The sequence below is a fragment of the Parasteatoda tepidariorum genome, chromosome 6 (genome assembly GCF_043381705.1).
Source record: "Parasteatoda tepidariorum isolate YZ-2023 chromosome 6, CAS_Ptep_4.0, whole genome shotgun sequence".
Lineage (NCBI taxonomy): Eukaryota > Metazoa > Arthropoda > Arachnida > Araneae > Theridiidae > Parasteatoda > Parasteatoda tepidariorum.
Genome location: NC_092209.1, coordinates 79,103,686 through 79,124,060, shown reverse-complemented (window position 1 = coordinate 79,124,060; position 20,375 = coordinate 79,103,686). Strand labels below are relative to the sequence as shown.

Sequence of the window (20,375 nt, the reverse complement as noted above, 5' to 3'; positions counted from 1 at the left end):
GAAGTAATACACTAATGATTATTTCCAAAATGATGGTAAGGTAAACCTCTTTAAAAAAGAAAGAAAAATCGTAAAATCTTACGAGGAAAAAAAATTTTTTTTTAAAAAATGGCAAGAAAATTTATCGAATTTTGTTCCGGTTTTTTGGTTTTCCGGATAACGGGTTCTGTACTGTATAACAAATTTGTTGCATCATATGACCAACAACCAGGATTTATAAAGATTAGGTTATTAAAGATTTAGTTCACATGAAATTACTGACTACTACAACAGACAATTCTAAAAAAATCAAATTGCATTACATACTTAAACACTTAGATTTAATAGTATATTTGTTTTAGAAGAAAGTTGAATTTACTTATTTTTTACTTATAGCATATTTCACTGCATCAATATAACTATCAAAGAAGGTGAAATTTTTTCTTCTTTACTTAGCATTTTAAACTAAGCAATTTTAATAGACAAAATCTAAAAATTGAGCAGAATTAGTGACAAACTTATAAGTTAACTTTTGGATAAACAAGTTTTGTAACTTATAGGGAAATATTTTTTTTGATTCGCATAAAATGTTCTCAAGATTTGGTAAAATAGGCCAAAACTATCTAATTAACTAGCCTTGAACCTAGGTATGCATAATACACACAGACAAAGGAACATCGTTCTCAGAAAAAAAAGCTTAAGAAATTTTAATGTTATTTACACACATCACTCTTTTTCTTAGAAAGTAACATCAAGTATTTCATTTGATTATATTTTATAACCGTCTTTGAACAGCTGACCCAATTTTGGGTTTACAACTACTAATGTTCAACTCCGTAGCCTTGCAATTTTGAACCAAACCAAAAGACAAGGAAACTACTGGATCAGTACACACAGAGGTATGATTTGTGATGGGAACATCAAACCCACAACCTCTTGGACATGGGCCCAGTGCCCTACCAGCCAGGCTACCCTGGCTTTCAGTGATAAAACATATTGAAATAGTTTAGCTTTAATATTCTTTATTCTTGTTCTACAATATATTGTAAAATGAGTAGCGCAAGATTATTTAAGTGTAGAAGAATTGAAAAGTAATCTTTATAAAAGTACATTAAATGCTTGTAGTGAAATGTTTCTGAGCACATTCATAAATACAAAGAAAGAATAAAGTCAGGAATAAGGATAACAAAGTAAATATATAGCTTGTTTTATATTTATATCTTCATAAAAGTGCTAAATTTGAAAATATATATAATAATCATTATAGTTTTTTTTTTAAATTAAAACTTTTAAAAGTGGTTTTCAAACAACTTTTATAAAATTTGAGTGGCAACAAAAGGGTTGAAACTAGTTACAAGAGTCAATAAATTGCTTACCGAAAGTTTTTCATTCAATCTAAGTCTGCTAGAACCATTAAGATAACATGCTTTCATGTTATATTCCTATCATGTCAAAAAGATATAAAAGAAAAGATATTGCCTGTTTACACATTTTTATTTATTGACTGAAACATTTTACTATTTAAAAAATAAATACACATATCTAAATTGAAACTTAGCTTAAATATATAATCTATTTCATAAATATCCAATAAAGATAAAAAAAAAATTTCTTCTTCTTCTAAGGGTAAGCACAGGAGTATTCTTTGCTTCGAAAGAGGCCGGAATAGTTGAGCATTAAGGTCAACCGGTGGGCACCTGCGAATTTCAATTAATGAGGTGAGCAATATTACCCACGTCACACTGCCAAAGATTCGTTCAAAGGCTGAGCCACATTCACACATCAGACAACAACACTCGGAAGAAACATTCACACCATGAGCGGAATTCAAGCTCGCAATCATCGGCTTCACAGTCAGACATGCTGACTGCTCGACCATCTGGCTGGCATAAAGATAACATAAAACTTTAAAAACAAAATCCTTTATTTTCATTAGAAAATTTACAAAGAAAGAACACAATATTCAATTATGTAGAATATTAGCCATTAAGCAGCATAATTTTTGTCAAGTATATGCAATAAATGAGAAACGTATTTCAAATTGTTTTTTTAAAAAAAAAGAAACCAAGTGAGGTATATATGTCATAGGTTAGTTAGAAAATTTAGTTCATTGCAAACTGCCAACACTTGGCAAAGTACCAACAAGCATAGCTGCCAACATGGATAAGAGAAAATTCAGTAGATTATGCGAATTATAAATTTCACGATAATTGTTGCATAATGTATTAAATATTTTACACATAGGGATTTATATCGTAATCAAAATAGAATAACTACAATATTTTCCAGTTAAGATGAACATTATGTATTATGTTTACTCATAATTTTGAACAGTAAAAGGCATTTTATTCATGAAACATAGTTAAAAGATTTCTTTAATTGTTTTCTATAAATGAGACTTGCTCCATTATGCATTAGTAATACTTATTTAAATATTCGAGCAAGCAATAATCTTTTTCAATAAGGATTTATTTAATAAACTTACTCAATTTTAGGAAATTTTCTTAAGTGTATAAAATACAGGAAAATTTTTATTAAACCAGTAGAAACTGAGAAAATCCATTAGAGTTGGCAGCACTTTACAAGGCTTTCTACAATAAGTCTAACAAATGATGTCGGCAGTTTGTAATGTACTGTATTGTCAAATTAGCCTATGACATTTACATACACATTTGAAATGATCGTAGAGGATGAATTATTGCAAAAGAACTTAATGCCATAGAATATAGGCTTTAAATTTACCATAAAAATATACAAAATAAGGCCTTTACTTTTGGTAAAAGAAATGAGTTACTTTTATCTATTTCACACTTAAAAAAATTTATATTATATTTACCGAGTTTGATATTAAGACTAAGGCTGAAGTTGAAGAGTTTTAACTTGTTACCCACAGATTTTGGGATAAAAAATAACAAATAATTTTGTACATTTTTGTTGTCTAAGATGATTGCACACATTACTATATGTGAAATAAAACTAACCAGTATTTTTTAAAACTTTAAGTCAGAATGTTTATTATCTAAAACATTTCCACACATTAATAGTAGATGCATTCTAAAAATATAAAGCCATAGAAACTATTTCGTTAATAAAGCATTATATTAATAAACTACATCAAAGCCTATAATGTTAAAAATAATTAAATTTAGTTTCTGTAGCATCTTTCTTACCATCCTTTTACTTTGGAAGACTTCTTTATAATAAAGAATAAGAATCAATGAAAATAAAGCACTAAGTAGGTAAATTAAAAGTATGAATTTTGAATGTAAAATAAGTAACTATTGCAAATCAAATTATTATTAATTAAGACTCCAAAGTTTTTCTTATGGTAAGAGCAATTCTTATTATATTTCTTTTTACATTTAAGACAATTCCATGATACAAAGGACAACATAACAAAAAAATAACATCCCTCGATTAATAAACTTCATTTTTTTTTCATTAACTATTTTAGATTTAAAAAAAAATTAAAATTGCAGTTTTTAAGTATTTCACAATATACGCCATTTCATGTATGCTTTCAATGTTTCCTGTTATTTAAAGTTTTTTGTTTAATAAATTAAAAAAAAAAAAAAAAAAAAAAAAAAAAAAAAAAAACATTATTGTTTATAGAAAAAAAGATAGTTTTGAAATAAAAATATGCTTACATTTACATACATTTTATATATTTGTTCTAAATAAAACATTAATAATTTCATCGTTTTGCCTCATATGCATAATAATAGGCTATTTAAAAACATTGTACATAATTTATTTAAAAAAATAAAGAAGAAAATCTATCAAAATGTAATGTCAGTCACCATGGAATTGCCCATAAGCTATGCTTAAACTTAAAGTTCTCTTTTTATAGTCTTTTATATTGGTTTTTGTGTTCTTTTAGTTATCAATTATTTGAGTAAATATGCAATTGTTACATTGGAAATAGACAAAATAAGGATTAATAGCATTATATATAATAGCAGAAAACAAAAAATGAAAACATGCAAAAGAAATAAAAACCTGAGCACAAAAATAATTAAAATTACAAGTTGGTGCATATTAATCAAGACTAAAGGTTTTCTTTTTCAGAATGATTATATTTAAAAACTAGTTAACACAATCTCGTGCCTGGGATATTTGTGCTGAAACTTTCAAAGGCAATTGACATATTTCATGTTTTTGTTTTTTATCTGCTCCAATATCATAGAAAGATTTTACAATATCACATTTAATGCATTAAGTGATAGCAAAATAATTTTTTAGAAACATTTAAAACATAAATTTTTTTTTAACAAAAGCATTAACATGGTTTTAAAATAATAATTTTTTTTTAAAAAATCTTATTGAATTTTTTAATTTTTATATCGTTTAATTGTTTAGTAGAAACAATGAGGAAAAATTCAATATTTTTAAAGAATTCAAAGGATAGAATAATCAGCAAGAATATTAATTTTTTTTTTAACAAAAACATTAGTGTGGTTTTAAATTAAAACATTTTTTCAAAAAAATGTAGAATTTTTTAATTTCCTGATTGTGTAATTGTTCAGTAATATCAATGAGGAAAAATTCAATATTTTTAAAGAATTCAAAGGATAGAATAATCAGCAAGATCTAAGGATAGATAATCAGCAATTAATTAAGTAAATATATATAATATAAACTGCTATTAAGTCAAATCATGCCATTATTCTGTTCTTGCAAGACAGTGAAACCTTCCCCATCCTATATTTTTATAATACAAATTTATTTCCTTTATTGAGATCAAAAAAGACTATTTGAAAAGAAAATAATAACTAATTAATATTTTCAATTCAATGAATATTATTAAACTTTAATCAGTCTCACAGTTTGTAAGCCTCTACATAATTTTAATTTTCCTTGATATTTTGCAAAATCCAAAGTTCAGGACTGAATTTTTATTTAAATATGTTGGGTAAATTTATTTAATGTTTAAAATATAAGTTAAAAAGTCATTATGTTCTTAGAAATTAGAGTGACATTCTGTGCTGTGAAACAAAGTTAATAATAAACTTACTTTTTATCATTTTTATCAACATAAAGTATATTTTGTATCATTTATTTTACCTTGAAATATTATTGCCAGGAAATAGTAAGGAGCCAATAGGATTACATTTGTATCATTGCAATGATTTATAAAAAAGAGAGATTTAGATTTCTTATTTCATTCTTTTTATGGTACTGTATTCTTATTAGGAGATAACAAGAAACTCGTAGGATTATATTTTCAGTGTAACACTATCAAAGGAGAAATGTAAATTTCTAATTTAGTGAAAAACATGCACAAATTAATAACATTAAAAGAGCTTAAAAAAAGCAAAATATAAACCATCCAGGCTTTCCCTTAATAATAATAAGAAAAAACAACAATTATAATTACATTTACTTTTGGGTACAGATGCAAACTTTAATCCACTTTAAAGTTGCTTAATAAAAGGAATATAAATATATAAAAAACAGCATCAAACTTACATAATATCATACTAGTTTAGAAAAAATTATTGGCTGAATGATTTAAATTCAAAAAATTTTATCTAACATTACAGTAATCAAAATAATGATAAATAAAATACCAGAAATGATATGATTTTGAAATTGTAGCACTCTTTTACAAAACGTTTTTTTCTTCTGTATATACGTTTTACTTAAAAAAAGGACAACAATTCTGTATTAGTTATAATAACTAACACTTCATATGCACATTGCATAGTTTAATTTATGAAATAAAATAACAAATGACCCAAACATAGTTTAAAATCAAGTCAAAAAATATTTTCTTGAAATATTATACAGCTTGTTTGGAAAATGGTCAACTCAAAAGTTGAAAATATACATTTTTACTTTATATCGGAGATGAAATAATCTCGATGAAAAATGAACTTATGCAAAGAAGAATTTCGATATTTACAAAACAAATGTAATTGGAGTACTCTATGCTATTGATTAGCTGTTTCACAAGCATCGATCCAATCACTGTAGACATCAACAGGTTCAGACAAATCTTTTAATTTGGTTAAGAAAAAATTAACATAGAGAAAATTATTTAAATAAACATTTCTTAGATTACTTTATTCATTTATTTTTGTGATAAGTGGAACTAGTTATTTATTAAGAGATAAGGAAACACAATTTTGAAGCAATATACATAGAAATATGATGGTGTAATAAACATTCTTTCACAGTTTGGATACATTAAGTTAACCTTCAATATAATGATTCCTGTGACCTGAACTAACACGAACGTTACAACATGAGGGCTCCAAAACCTGACTACATAAAATTAGTATATATTGTGGCTTATATTTCCCAAATACTGGACTTATTTGGACAAAAACATGCTGCACTTTAAATAGAGTTATGAAACTGACTAACAATTCTTCTTTTGTTCAATTGTTCTTTTCAGTTATCACTAAGATAATAAAAATATCCTTTTTTGAAATTTTGATTATTGGGAAATTCTAATTAATATATGTCTTTTTAGAAATTATCTTTACAACGGTAAATTTTTGAAACTGACTAATAATTCTTCTTTTGTTCAATTGTTCTTTTGAGTTATCACTAAGATAATAAAAATATCCTTTTTTGAAATTTTGATTATTGGGAAATTCTAATTAATATATGTCTTTTTAGAAATTATCTTTACAACGGTAAATTTTTGGTTGTTGTTAAAATAGAGGTAACACTACAAGGATCTAATTTTCAACCTCTTCTAGCTAACTTATTTTTACACTTTTTTGAGAAAACAATACTCTAAGAAGCAAATATCTGCATTATTGACTCACATGATAAACAAAATGATTTTAAATTTCATATAAATAAATTAATTACACAGAATTCTAATATTTCTAAAAACAGTTATTTAACAGTAATTAAAACAGTTATGCTATTTTTAGTCAAATAAATAGAATTATAAGAATTTGAAGTCGTGTTTATTTATCAAAAAATTAAGAAACTTTTCCAAAATTTGATTTGAAAAAAGGATATTCAACTCACATAATAAAATTATTTTTTAAAGAGAAGAAAAATTATCAATAAATAAATTTAAAAACGAAAAAGCTGAAAAACAAAAAAAGATATAATCTCGTCATCAGTTTACACTATTATATCCGCAAAAAGAGTGCTTTCTAATATTGCATTAATATAGTCAAAGCAAAATATATCAATACAATAGTGTGAGGAGCAATAAAAAATTGAAATGAAAATAGAACAATTTAAGCAAAATAAAACAAATCAAGCAAAAAAACAAAAATTGAAGAAAATACAGAATAAAACAGAAAATGTAAGGACAGTAGCAAATTCAAAAGGGCTTACAATTGCTGGCTTCTTTGAAAAATGATTAAAAATATTTTTGTAACAAGTTTGCCGGATTACAAAATATGAAAATAGAAACCTAAATAAGGAACAGTGAGACAGACCATAGTATGGCGCCTCCCCACTGAAGAAACGAAGGGCTTTTGATTTGTTAGGTTTATAATTAAAAAGGTTGTAATTTTTTTTATAAAACTTCAATATTGATGATTTTAGAGAAATTATTAACATTTATTGATTAAAAAATGTTTTAAAAATATTTTTTAATTAAATATTAGATTTTTAGCCACGGATTTACAAGAATCGAATTTGCACAAGGTAAAGAAATAAATTTAGTTAAGAAATTTATTAATTATAGCATAACAATAACTCAATGATTTTATATAGAATTTGATTACATTAGTTGGGCATCCATTTTTTCAAAAATTAAATTTTGAAAGAGTTAGTCTGCTTTTTAGATAAATAAACATTACTACATATTCTTTTAATTATATTCATTTGGTTAAAGATGGCATTTAAATAAATGTTCTTAGAAACAAGAGAATTCAATATAATTATTTTATTTATATTAAATTTAAAGTAATTTCTTTTATCGTATAAGTCAACAATGCAGATATTTTCTTCTTTTTAAAATTAATACATATTATTGTCATGATTATGAAGTAAGATTAATTCCTTGGAATGAATATTATTTAACACAATAGTATAATTTTGAAAATTAAAGGTATTTAGATCATCAATAAATCTAAAAACAAATTTAATATTAGGAGTAAAATTTTTTTTCTTCATAATAGGGTAAATATAAGTTAGCTAAAAGTGATGAAAAATTAGATCCTTGTTGTATTCCATCCACTTAAACAAAAATATTTTTTTCCATTATAAAGATAATTATTAAAAAGACACATTAATTAGAATTTTACAATAATAAAAATTGCAATAAAAGATATTTTTATAATCATAGTAATAACTCAAAAGAACATCTTTTAATTTAGAAAGGGAAAAGCTATTGAAGAGATCTTGGAAACCAAAAGTTGCAATAGAATTAAATTTATTTTCTTTAATAAATTCTAAAATAGGTTGATTATTAGGGATCTTCCAAGAAAAACCTTCTTTAATAATATTATTAATAATTTTATTTAAGTTAATTAGAGAAAATGATGTCAGGTTTAGTTAGGTACATATTAGAACCACAAGTGATTGTTCTAAAGTTAATAGGGATTTTATGAAATTTTGGAAGGATAATTAAGTATGGAAATTGTATATTATTAATTTTAATTAACCTCTTATAGAAAGGTAAATTTTTTTTAATGATTATATTATTCAAAAGTTCAACAGAGCATTTTTTTACAGAAGATTGCATAATTATTGTTAGTTTTGTCTATTGGGGTTATAACAAAAAAATTTTGTAGTTGCTTAATTGATCAATTTTAGAAAAATTTGTTGTATTGTTACTGTTATTTGTATTTCTCCTATTATTAAAAATAAATTTTTTAAAGTAATAATAAACAGCTCATTTCTATTCTGTTAACATACCTAAAGGTAAAGAGAATCTATTTTGATATCCTTAAAAAATTATTCAAATCATTAGGAAAGTATTTTAGAATTTTATGAATTAATGTACAGTAAATGGGTCTACATGTTCTGCCTGTAAATAACTTAGTTTCAAATTTTGTATAATATTTAAATTACCAGTAATAATATGTTTATGATGTTTATCAACGAATTCAAAATATTTTTCTTCTTCACAGTGACATTCATAATCAGATATATAAATTTCCCTATATTTTAGCTAATAACATTATAATTAAAAATGGTTCCACGAAGAGTTTTATTATATTTATAGCTTTTAATTACGTTAAAATATTTTAATGGAAGCAAATTTTTTAAATTGTCAATTATATTTTGAAATTTAAACCCATCAAAAATAGGGTTTAGAAAGCTAATTAAAAAAACGTCTTTTAAATTTTTATTTGGTGAAATTTTACTCATATTGGCTTTAACAAGATCGAAACAAAAAAGTTTGAAGGGTAAATTAGTAAAAGAAAAGTTGTTAATAAGATCTCTAAGTTCATAGACACCATTATCTATAAGAGAGAAAACAAAATCTTTTATTTGTTAAATATTGTAATGTTTATTAAAATCTTTTTCCTTATTAGAAATAAAATTCACATTTAATTTATCACCATTTAAAGTTTTTATTACAGCTTGATCCCTGTTTACCTCAATTTGTACTCTTATCTTTAATGTGTAAAAGTGAGTAAATTGAAGAGTTATTATAATTAATCTGTGTATGTTGGAAGGTATCATTAAGACCATATGGCAAAATTGTTTAGTGTAATAGCATGTAATAATTTTCTTTTGTAATCTTAACTCTATATCTTCCACAATATCTAAATTCATTTTAACACTGTTAAACTCGTGTACTCTAAAATGATTCAATTCTATGTTATTGATAATTTTATTACTGTTTATATCTGAAAGATGTTCTTTAATTCTAATTTTAAGAGAGTTACTAGTCTGTCCAACATATATCATATTGCGAAAGCCACAAGATGACTTATAAATGACATTATAAATTTTAGAAATGGATTTTCAGCTATTGTTATTTTAAATTATATCTTTTTGTTTGGTCAATATTGGGACTAGTTTTACATCTTTTATCACTTCGTACCAAGAAGGATTTGTGATTGACTATACAAATGCCAAAAACCACAAGATTTTAAATACTCTGCAATTTAATAGTAATCTAATAAAAGGTTAAAAAAAATACTTAATAAAATATTACAAAGCTAACTAAAAGGATACAGTTAATTGATGTCTGAAAATCTTCCAAGCACACCCGGCAGGTTATTCTACCAGTGTTCCTTTGTCGATCCCTGAAAAACATGCATGGCTATTTTTTTAAAGAAATAAATAAGTTATACAGATTACCTATATATGATTTCAATGATGATTAAGTAATATTGATTTATTTTCAAATCTCTACATTTAAAGGTGTTTCAAAAGTTTTGCTAACAGTCTGAATGATTCCTTTATTATATACTTACTTCAGGTTAAAGAATACATTTTTAGCAATATTATTAGTAGATATGGCATAGGTCAAATGGGGATTTTATAGATTTGTTTAATGGTTGATATCAAACCATAAAACAAAATACAAATTTCCAGGGTTCCCTCATAATTTCGGAAATAAATTTCCATGATTATTCCAGGAAAATGACAACAAAATTTCGCACTATATTTTTGGTATGCACAGCAATATTTCATCAGAAATATATTAGTTTTTTATTCAATTAAAAACAAAACTTACAATTTGATAAAAAAAAATTTGAAATGTCACATTTTTTAAGAAACTGAACTTTAGCCAAAGGTTTAACATCAAGATTTCATGTTATATAAGTAAATTATAGACATGAGCAATAAATTGCATATCATCAGGAAAAAGCAATGGTAAATACTTCTTTACATCTTACTAGTGACTAAGAAGCAATGGTTACTATAAATATGGCTATAATTAAGAAAACATTAGAGACAATAAAATGTTTTAAAATTATAACATAAATTTGAGAAAGTTATAATAAATAATAGAAACAGATATGAGATATAATTCTACTAAGAACCTCGCTGGCCATTAGTTGTTATTGTGAATTTCTAGATTTTTTTCCATGTTTCTTCCAAAAATTTTAACTAAAAAATGTGACATTATGTGATAGAAGAATTCACATTAGCTTTGAAATGTTATCGTCAATAGATGATTTTAAACTTTATTAAACTGACGTGTTGAATATTACAATGCAACTAATTAGTGAAAGATAAATCAATAAAAAATTTGATTGATAACTAAAATAGATTTAAATTGTTACTACGTTAATTTTTTACTTATAACTTGAAACAAAATATAGCCTTGTTAAATTTCTACAAATTTACAGATATAACACTTTAATATTCTCTATAAATTGAGGAATTTTACCATATTTAACAGGGGACAATTGCCTTCGAGTCAAATCAGAATCCAGTCAAAAACAAATATTTTTAAAAATTAATTCTTAATAAGAAAATCACAGAGAGTTATATATAAACCAGTAAAAGTGTTGCTTCTAGCAAAAATAAGCATTAGTAAAACAAGTGGAAGCAAGTATTTTTAGTTTATGAAAATAAAAATGTAAACTGCAATTTTTTTAAATTTTTCTACAAAATATTTTTTTGTGTATTGATAAGAGCCCTGCAATAAATTATGCTCAGGGCTTGTAAAACCTACATCGAACCTTGACCCCCACCAGGTAGGATCTTTAAATGTTAAAACTATTATATAAGGTTTTAAAACGTTCATAAGTCAAACAACCGTAATTTGTGAATTATTTTGGTCTTAGAAAGTCAAACAATCGGAATTTGCGAATTATTTTGGTCTTAGAAAGTTAAAATTCTTATTTGTTTAACTTTTAAGAAAATGTATGTATTAATTTATATCAATATTTTAGATATAAAATTTTCATGCCTTCAATGACATATCCCATTACCAAAAGCATCATTTAATAAGAGCTTCAAATATCAAATTATCTTTGCCCAGTTTTCACATAACTAAGGAGGAGGAAAAAAAAAAAATCTGAAAGTTGAATTTTAAAAAAACCTAACTATGTGTTACAGAAATTCATTTATTGCATTGTTTTGTTACAATTTGTTATACAGTACAGAACCCGTTATCCGGAAATCAGAAAACCGGAAAACCAAAAAACCGGAACGAAATTCGATAAATTTTCCCGCCATTTAAAAAAAAGATTTTTTTTCCCTTATAAGATTTTAGGATTTTTCTTTCTTTTTTGAAAGATGTTTACCTTACCATCATTTGGAAATAATCATACTCCATCGTTTTTCCTTCTTTTTAAGATTATTTCCAACATTTTTTTTTATTTATTTGGGTTTAACAATAAAAAAAGCGGCTTTTTGTAGCGATTCAGAAAACCGGAAAAATCAGTTATCCGGAATAGCGATGGTCCCGATCGTTCCGGATAATCGGTTCCCTACTGTATTTGAAAATTAATCTAAAATCAATAAAATATATAGTAAAATAATGCTTATTAGAATTTCTTTTTAAAAATAAATGTAATACTTTCTCAGTAGCATGATACATTAAATTATTAAAACTCTAGAGTAATTAAGGTAATTAAGTTAATAATTTATATTTCTAACAAATATTTTTATAAAAAAATCATAACTTAAATCAAATAAATTCCTTTGTTTTAGGGCTAAATAAAACAGTTCTGCACATACAATATTGTAAGTATGATAAAATAATGATCATTTGATATTATTATTAATTTAAACAATGCTTATGACAACAGTAAGATTATGACAACTTTACCTATGTATTCATTTAAATAAATAAAGATTAAGTTCAACATTGTAATAATAAATAAAAGTTAGCATATTTATTATGTTTATAACTTATACAGTGCAGTAAGCAAAATTATAATAATAAATCAAAAAATCCCCGATTAACTTCTTATCTAATTAGAGGATATAAATATTTTGACAAGTTTACCTAAAATATACTTATCAGTTATAAAAAAAATTATCATAAAAACACATTTTCTCTAAATAAATATATCCCTTTTCCCGCGCTTGGAATGGAGAAAGAGTAGCCATAGTTTTAAAATTATGGCTATTCAATGCATAAAAAAAAAAATATGTTGAACATTTAAAAGTTTGAGCTACTTAATGTGACTTTCAATTTTGGTATTAAGTGCAATATAAAAATCAACGTAAGTAACAAAAAATTCAAAATAAATTTTGTTTGTACATTTGGCATTTTTTTTATAAGCTAATATTTTAAAGAAATGATGCAATAGTTAATCTTATTTTATCAAATTCTATTTTTGCATTCACAGCATTAGCAAGAGAAAGAAAATGTAACAATGTAAGTTTCTGAGAAATTAAAATTTTTATATTGTTTAAACTTCGTCATATAGAGTTACATTATGCAAAAGATTTTCTTTAGTATATGTATCAAAAATTTCTTCTTATTAAAATTCATCAAATAATTGTACGCAGTAAGAATTACCTTTTATTTGTTTACATCTGAAGACATTAACATGGACCACTCCTTTAACATTTTTTTAAAATGTTATTTAAAAAAAATTAGTTATTTTCTCAATTCGTTAACTTTTCTCTTCTTAGGCAAAATTTCTCATTAAAATATTTATTTAAATTTTTTTAACGGTATGCATTGCTTAAAATATTTGAAAAAAATTTGGATCAGACAAATTTTGTATTTAAAATATATTTTTAATTAAATAAAATATAGGTAAAATGTCATTACTGTCCCCAACACACATTTTTGAATTTTTTAAATAATTTATTATATTATGAAAGAATTATTATAAAGACACATGCATCCTTAAACTGATATTGTATGATTGACTAATTGAATATGTATTATTAATATTTTTAGAATAATTCGTATATTTTGTTCAACACATCATTTGCATGTGTCCTTAACTTTTGTGTAATTATCGTTCCGAGTGCAAAAAGTGCCAATAAAAACCAATGAATAAAAAAAAGAACTTTCAGGTTACAAAGAACATTTTTTTTCTTCTACAGAACAGTTCATTTTAAAAAATCGGTGTGTGACTGAATTGAATGTAATTGCTGTCCTTCTAATTTTCTTCGAATAAATTGCAAGCTAGCTAAAAATGTTTGATATGTACAAAATGTAACAACTTACTTTCATAAAATATGGACAGTTTAATTAACAAAATGAAATAGTTTTTCATCCATTTGCCTAAAACTATAGTTTTGTAATTACCGTTTCTACCTAAAATGCTTTTAAAGGGGTCAGATAATTACCTAAGGCCCTATAATAACTTCACGATCAAACAACTTTTATTGTATTTAACTCATTAGGTTATGTTACTACATATTTATTCGAAAATATACATTGTTATTAAACATAAGAAATATTAACTTTCAAAACTTACAAGCAAATTCAAGATATTTATTTATATTATTGAGATAAAGTTTAAAAAAAATCGACTTACAAGTGATAGCTATGAACACATTCTGTTCTGTATTCCAACTACAGTTTGTTTTCGAAAATCAAAATACTAACTGCATAAAGTAAAACTGATTAAATGTTTATTTTTTTTCTCGAAATGTAACTGTACATTTAATTATTTTTTAAATTTTGAATCAGAGGTTTACTTGTATTCCCTTTTTGTTCTTATTAAGAATTGTATAATTAAGAATATTTGCACAATTATTTTACACTTTCACACTAAACTAACAATGATGTGGTGACATTCAAAAGTCACCACATTGAAATTAAAATTTTCGTATCTTAATATTTAATCCTCACAATATTTTATGATTATTAGTCCTTATAAAGTAATATTGCATCATGAGTTTTAAATAAATTAGTGCATACATTAATTTAAATAATATTTTAAAGTACTCGGAGTGTTACTCTAAAGGTTACCTATGCTAACCATATAGCTAAGTATGCAAGTTAATGTCAGCAATGAAAAAACTTTAAAAATAAAAATGTAGTTACAATTTCAAATTGTAATTGCATGGAAAAATGCAATTACTTTAATCACTTAAATGCTCCAAAAAGTCATGGAGAAAAAATTTCTTTTTCTATGAATTAATAAATAAATAAAGGAAAACATTTTAAATAACATTTAACTGAAAATTTATTTTGAAAAAATAAATTATGCCCAGAATTTTGAAAAAATATTAAGAATTTAAATTTTTCATTGTAAAAACATCTTTATATCACTTATAGTTTTATATTAGTTTAAGATCATATTTTGTAAGCAAACACGTAATAATTTAAAACCAAAACTCTTGTCTGTTATCTTAAACTGCATTTTTGTGTAACAGGACAGTATTTACAGAGAGGCACGGACAATAATGGCAATAAAACTGGAAAAACACCATGGTTCTTTTTTTAAATTTCAAAATATTTTTTTCCCTAACTACACCATTTGCTCTATAATAATTAAAAGACATACTAAATATTGTTTGTTTTTCATGTCAAAATATAATTTTTTATATTTTATTTAAATCGTTTAGATTTTAGAAATTGGCCTTGGTGGCATTTTTTAGTGACATAATTTCACTTTTTGATTATCATCTGCATTCAACTAATAAAACCCTTAATTTAAACTGCCAGTGAAATTTTAGCTAACCCTTTACAAAAGAAAAAAAAAAATCAAACTGTATGATAAAATTTTTTGCAAGATCAAAAAAAACTGAAAAGTAAACCAAATAACCCCGGTTTTGCCTTCAGTTTTAATCCATATTTGGAGACTTTTCTTAAAAAGATAAAGCTCTTTGGCTATTAAAAATCAGTAACACATATATTTATTACTACAAAAAATGTCATGTAGAAAGAAATGAATGCTAGGGAGGTTCATCCCATAAAGCTTGAAAATATTTTTCCTTGCAGGACTGGTGCTGATTATTGATAACTATAATAAAAGAAGTCTTCCATATTCATAAACTACATAGCTAATCCTTGGAGCATTAAGCATGGGTTCCTATAAACATTACATTGCAAGCAAAAATAAATAATAAAAAACCTATCTAATGTATGTTATTATTAATGTATGTCAACATGAAAATAATGGGTATCCAAAAAATTTTAGTACAATTTAGCACAGGGGCTTGGAGAGTTAACAATGAAAGTAAAAATTACTATTCTACTATTGTAATTTTGTTTAGTCAACATCCACTCTTATAAAAAAGTAGTATTTAATACGCATAAACAAAAACATATATACTTAGCAGTTAAATAATGTGAATACAGTATTATAATTCTAGCTGAACTACCATTTCCCCCCTAACTTATTTAACAAATTGGTAGTTATATCAGGGGTAGAAATCAAGAAAAATTAGTCGGCGGCCCATAGGATCTCCAACTAAAAGATATTACTAGTCAGCACACACTTTCACTGGTCCATTTACATGTCCCCTATCTTATTTTTTAAAGATAATAAACTGAATTTAAAAGAAAAAATTACACGCGTAATGAATGTTCCAAATATGATGAAATATGCAATTTTGTAACAAAAGCACAGAGCAAAATATAAAGCCAAAAATTAAATTAAATTTACATTGATTGCTAATCTGAGTCAAATTTTAGTGATCTCAGATCAACAGACCAACGTTAATTTTGAGCCCTGTATATGAATACTATATAATTCAGTTGAATGGTTACTAATTAGTTGGAAGTAAGGCTTGGAAATTGAATTAGCAACTTATGTCTGAAAATGTCATTGTACTTCACAAGAGGTAGAAAATTATGATGACATGAACGTGGAGATGGTCACATATCATTAATTTAAGTAAAAGAGCTATTTTGAGGCCCATTTAAATGCAATTTTTAACAATTACTAGAAAGCATAAAATTAAAATCAAGACAGTTCAGATAAATATAAATAATGTTTCAACATTCAGTCATTTTATGATAAAGAGGCATCTCTAGTAGAGCCAGGGGTCTGTCTAGGCTTTTCAGAGAGGTACCTATTTTATGAAAATTTAGACATAATTTGCGAAAAATTAAAAATTATATTGAAATATCAACACAAAAATATGCTCAAATTATGGATTTATCGTTTATTAAGGGATAGGAAAATAAAATTTTAAGAGAAAGTATTTTGTGAAACTACAGTTTTTCCTAATGTTGAATTTGTCAAACTACCGCTAAACGGTAGTAAATTCGGCATAGGCAGAACCCTGAGAGCACAATATTTTCAGACATGGGTTGCAATGCAATTCTTATCTTCGTGATGTTCCTATTTCCTTAAGTTAGTAACCGCTGTAATGATGCCCCTTGCAAAATGAAGTTACACTTAAAATACTGGTATAAATAAAAACTAATAAAGTGAATATCATACATTTTTACTTCACATGATTTTTCATGGTTACAAAACGGGCAATTAAACTGTGTTTCCAAAGGCATGATAGCTTTTTGCTTGGGAGGTGGCTTCCTTTTACTTCTTCGTCTACCCATGGCTAAAATATTAAATTTATGAATAAATAATAATCAGGGGATATAATTAATTATAATACATCTAAAAACAGTTTATACTCTTAAAGCAATTTAAAATAACAATTCTATGTTATTTTCAGAATATTTTTAGGTACACTATCACAAGGAATACCTTGGGTACACATATTTTAATGTAATATTCTATAAAATAATATATAATGTATCTATTATTAGAATAGAGCTCTAATTATCCATAGTATTGGGTGAAAAATGTACCACAAATAATTCAAAATCAACTAAAAATGTAAGGTGGAAATATAAGAAATAATTTTAAAAGGTATTTATACATGTGCATATATTTTAAACACACGAAAGAAATCTTTGTTCTTTGTCTAAATGACTGAGACAACGATAAAGAAAATAAAATAATGTACACACACTTCATAACAGTGTCCGTACATAAAAGTATTCATTTAAATTTAAAAAAAAAAATTGGTCACACATTTTTTAGATAATTTCCGGTCTAATTTTCAATTTCTTCACGGAACTAATGAATAATTAGAGCTGTTTTCAAATTATGTATGTTTTCTTAACACGACCTATAATAGAAAAGATACTTAAAGTAACATTAAAATTTGTTTTTAAGGAAGAAAGAAAGAGCAATGTGAAAAAACAGACTGATAATAAATTTTTATAAAATCTTTTTAAATAAAATAAAAAAAAGTCGAAGACTTCCTTTTCTTATCTATGCTTCCAAATAAACTTCAATGATATCTAACACAATTTGTACCATTAAGTAAAAGACTTTAATCAGAGAAATTTATTTATTTTTGTTAAGATTCATGAGTTTAATAGAAGAATATTCACAGTAAACACAAAATTATTAGCTTACAAACAAGCTACAATCAACTGCATGTACGAAACAATTTTTTTTTTTTTAGCTACATCATATAAAATATAATAGATATTAGTGGGAAAATGTTAACTTTTTGCATTTTTTAAAGGCGATATAAGGGTTAAACTAGGCAAAACTTTGGCTGTTTGATTTAAAATCCCTTCAAGAGATTAAGTTCGCAAAAAAAAAACTTCTATATATAATTTAAAATCTTTTTATCAAACAAAATTAGTAAATATTATAATTACAGAAGGTTTCATTTCATTTAAATATTTCATCAAATTATTGCACACTTGTTTTTTTATTATTTCTTATATTAAGTATAACATTAGGGTAAGCATTTTACCTTTTCCAGGATAGTGAGAAAAACAGTAAGAAGTGTTTAAGATAGAAAAATATATATCAATACAATTGTTTAGTAATGATAACTAATTAAAATTAGTAATGATAATTAATCAAAATTTTAAAAAATTAAATTAATACAGTACCAGAAAGTAAAAAGTTTTCACTTTAAAAAAAAAAATATTTTCATACTGTTAGTTTTATGCAAAATTTTAACATCTATATAAACACATATCATCTGAGAAGAATTTGGTTTAAGCATTTCTTCTTAATAATTATAGAAATTAAAATGTTATTTTTACTTATAAACTCACTATGCATTTTAATTTATTTATAAATGATACTTCATTGATTTTTTTATATAATTATAAAACTAGGGTTTACAATACTCCTTTATGTAAATTATTGAAGAACTAGAATTATTTTTATTACTCAAAAAATTCATAATTTTTTTTATAATTCAACCTTCACTTTCCTAAAAATGATATACATTTGAAAACTTTGAAGTTAATACTTTTATTTAAACTAGATTGCAATTATAAACTGTTTTAACATATTTTTTTTAAAAAAGTTTCTTCCCCTTGAAACTTATTTTTTCAAGAACGATATTTCCTCTTCAGAAGAAACATTTTCTTTTTTTTAAAGTAATTTTTTTCCCAAAAATGAACTTAAAACTTTAATGAACTGTTATTTCATTATAATGCCATTTAAAGATTTATTTAAGCTCTTTACCATTTAATTAAGTCTAACAAATTTTCATGTATTTATTAAACTTAATCCCGTATAAAATTTTTCAAGGCACTACAATCCTTTTATGTAATTATGTATAGAGATATAAAAATTCAAATGTCTTTTGCAGATCTAAATTTTAAGATACTTCCTAAATCTTTTTTTTTATGGATAATTGGTGGCAATGTTATTATGCTGGCACATTATGTATTTGGACCTTTTTTTAAACAAATTAAGCTCTTTTAAGTGTTTATAATTATTTAATAAATTTATCTAGTCCTACTTATTAGCTTTGAAACTTCTATTGCCTCTTTAAAACATGATCACATGTAATGCATACAAACTAATACCAGTGCGAGTCTCTATATTAAAATAAAATTCTTTATTATATATATGTAATTAGCTGAAACTGTTAACATCTTGAAATCAATAGAGCTATTCGAAATAATGTGTTCATCAACACCATGAAGATACATTTAGCTTGTGTAAAACAAAAGATTAGTTACATTTGTAAGATGAAAAATTCACAATAATTATTAGCCTTGTTGGTTAATCATCTAAACTTTTGACATAGTTTTTACAAAGCACATAACTGTTCTAAAAAATTTGATTAAAATACGCCAACACTAAGAGTAAAAATTATCAGATTATTAGGGAAATTTGCATTATTGATAGATATTTTTATTTAATATTCAAATGAACAGTGAAAAAAATTTGCTACAGTATTTTTTTAAGTTAAATTAGATTTTCCTAGTTGTCCATATGACTGCAGCAGAAAATACACTTTTTCCTTTTCAATACCCAAAAATCAGCTATAAAACTAAATTGAACATGCAGTGACAAATGAAATTAATTTTTAAGGTAAATTTAATTACTTCAGTAGTTAGATATACTTTTATATATTCAGAATGCCGCAAAAAAATTACCGTATGTACCTAATTTTAACGCAACGGTTTGATTGTTTACAATTCGAGTTGACTACTTCTACTTCACTTCTTTTCCGGCAATCAGTTAAAGAGTCACAATGAATTTTTAATAAAATTAAAAGAAGTGATTATTTTCAGGGTTGGAATAGTTAATGAACTTGAATAATTTCGCATAAAATCGATACAAATTATCAAAAGCTCATTTCGC

At 24.7% G+C, this 20,375-nt stretch overlaps 2 protein-coding genes across 4 annotated transcripts in view; one reads left to right on the top strand and one right to left on the bottom strand.

Moving 5' to 3' along the window:
- The window catches only part of LOC107456859 (voltage-dependent anion-selective channel protein 2), a 111,306-nt gene that overhangs the window by 75,565 nt on the left and 15,366 nt on the right, over nt 1-20,375 (top strand). The window lies entirely within an intron of this gene.
- Nucleotides 1,886-20,303, bottom strand: LOC139425931 (transcription elongation factor 1 homolog). 3 transcript variants are annotated; one of them, XM_071182771.1, is made up of 4 exons: nt 20,177-20,303; nt 17,181-17,298; nt 10,090-10,160; nt 1,886-5,977 (listed from the first exon to the last, which is right to left on the bottom strand). In XM_071182771.1, exons 2-4 carry the CDS (start codon nt 17,294-17,296, stop codon nt 5,913-5,915), a joined length of 252 nt encoding a protein of 83 aa, XP_071038872.1. In that variant the 5' UTR covers nt 17,297-17,298; nt 20,177-20,303; the 3' UTR covers nt 1,886-5,912. The 3 variants fall into 3 exon arrangements, with proteins under 3 accessions (XP_071038872.1, XP_071038871.1, XP_071038873.1); XM_071182770.1 differs by having other exon boundaries at nt 20,117-20,267; XM_071182772.1 differs by having other exon boundaries at nt 20,135-20,261.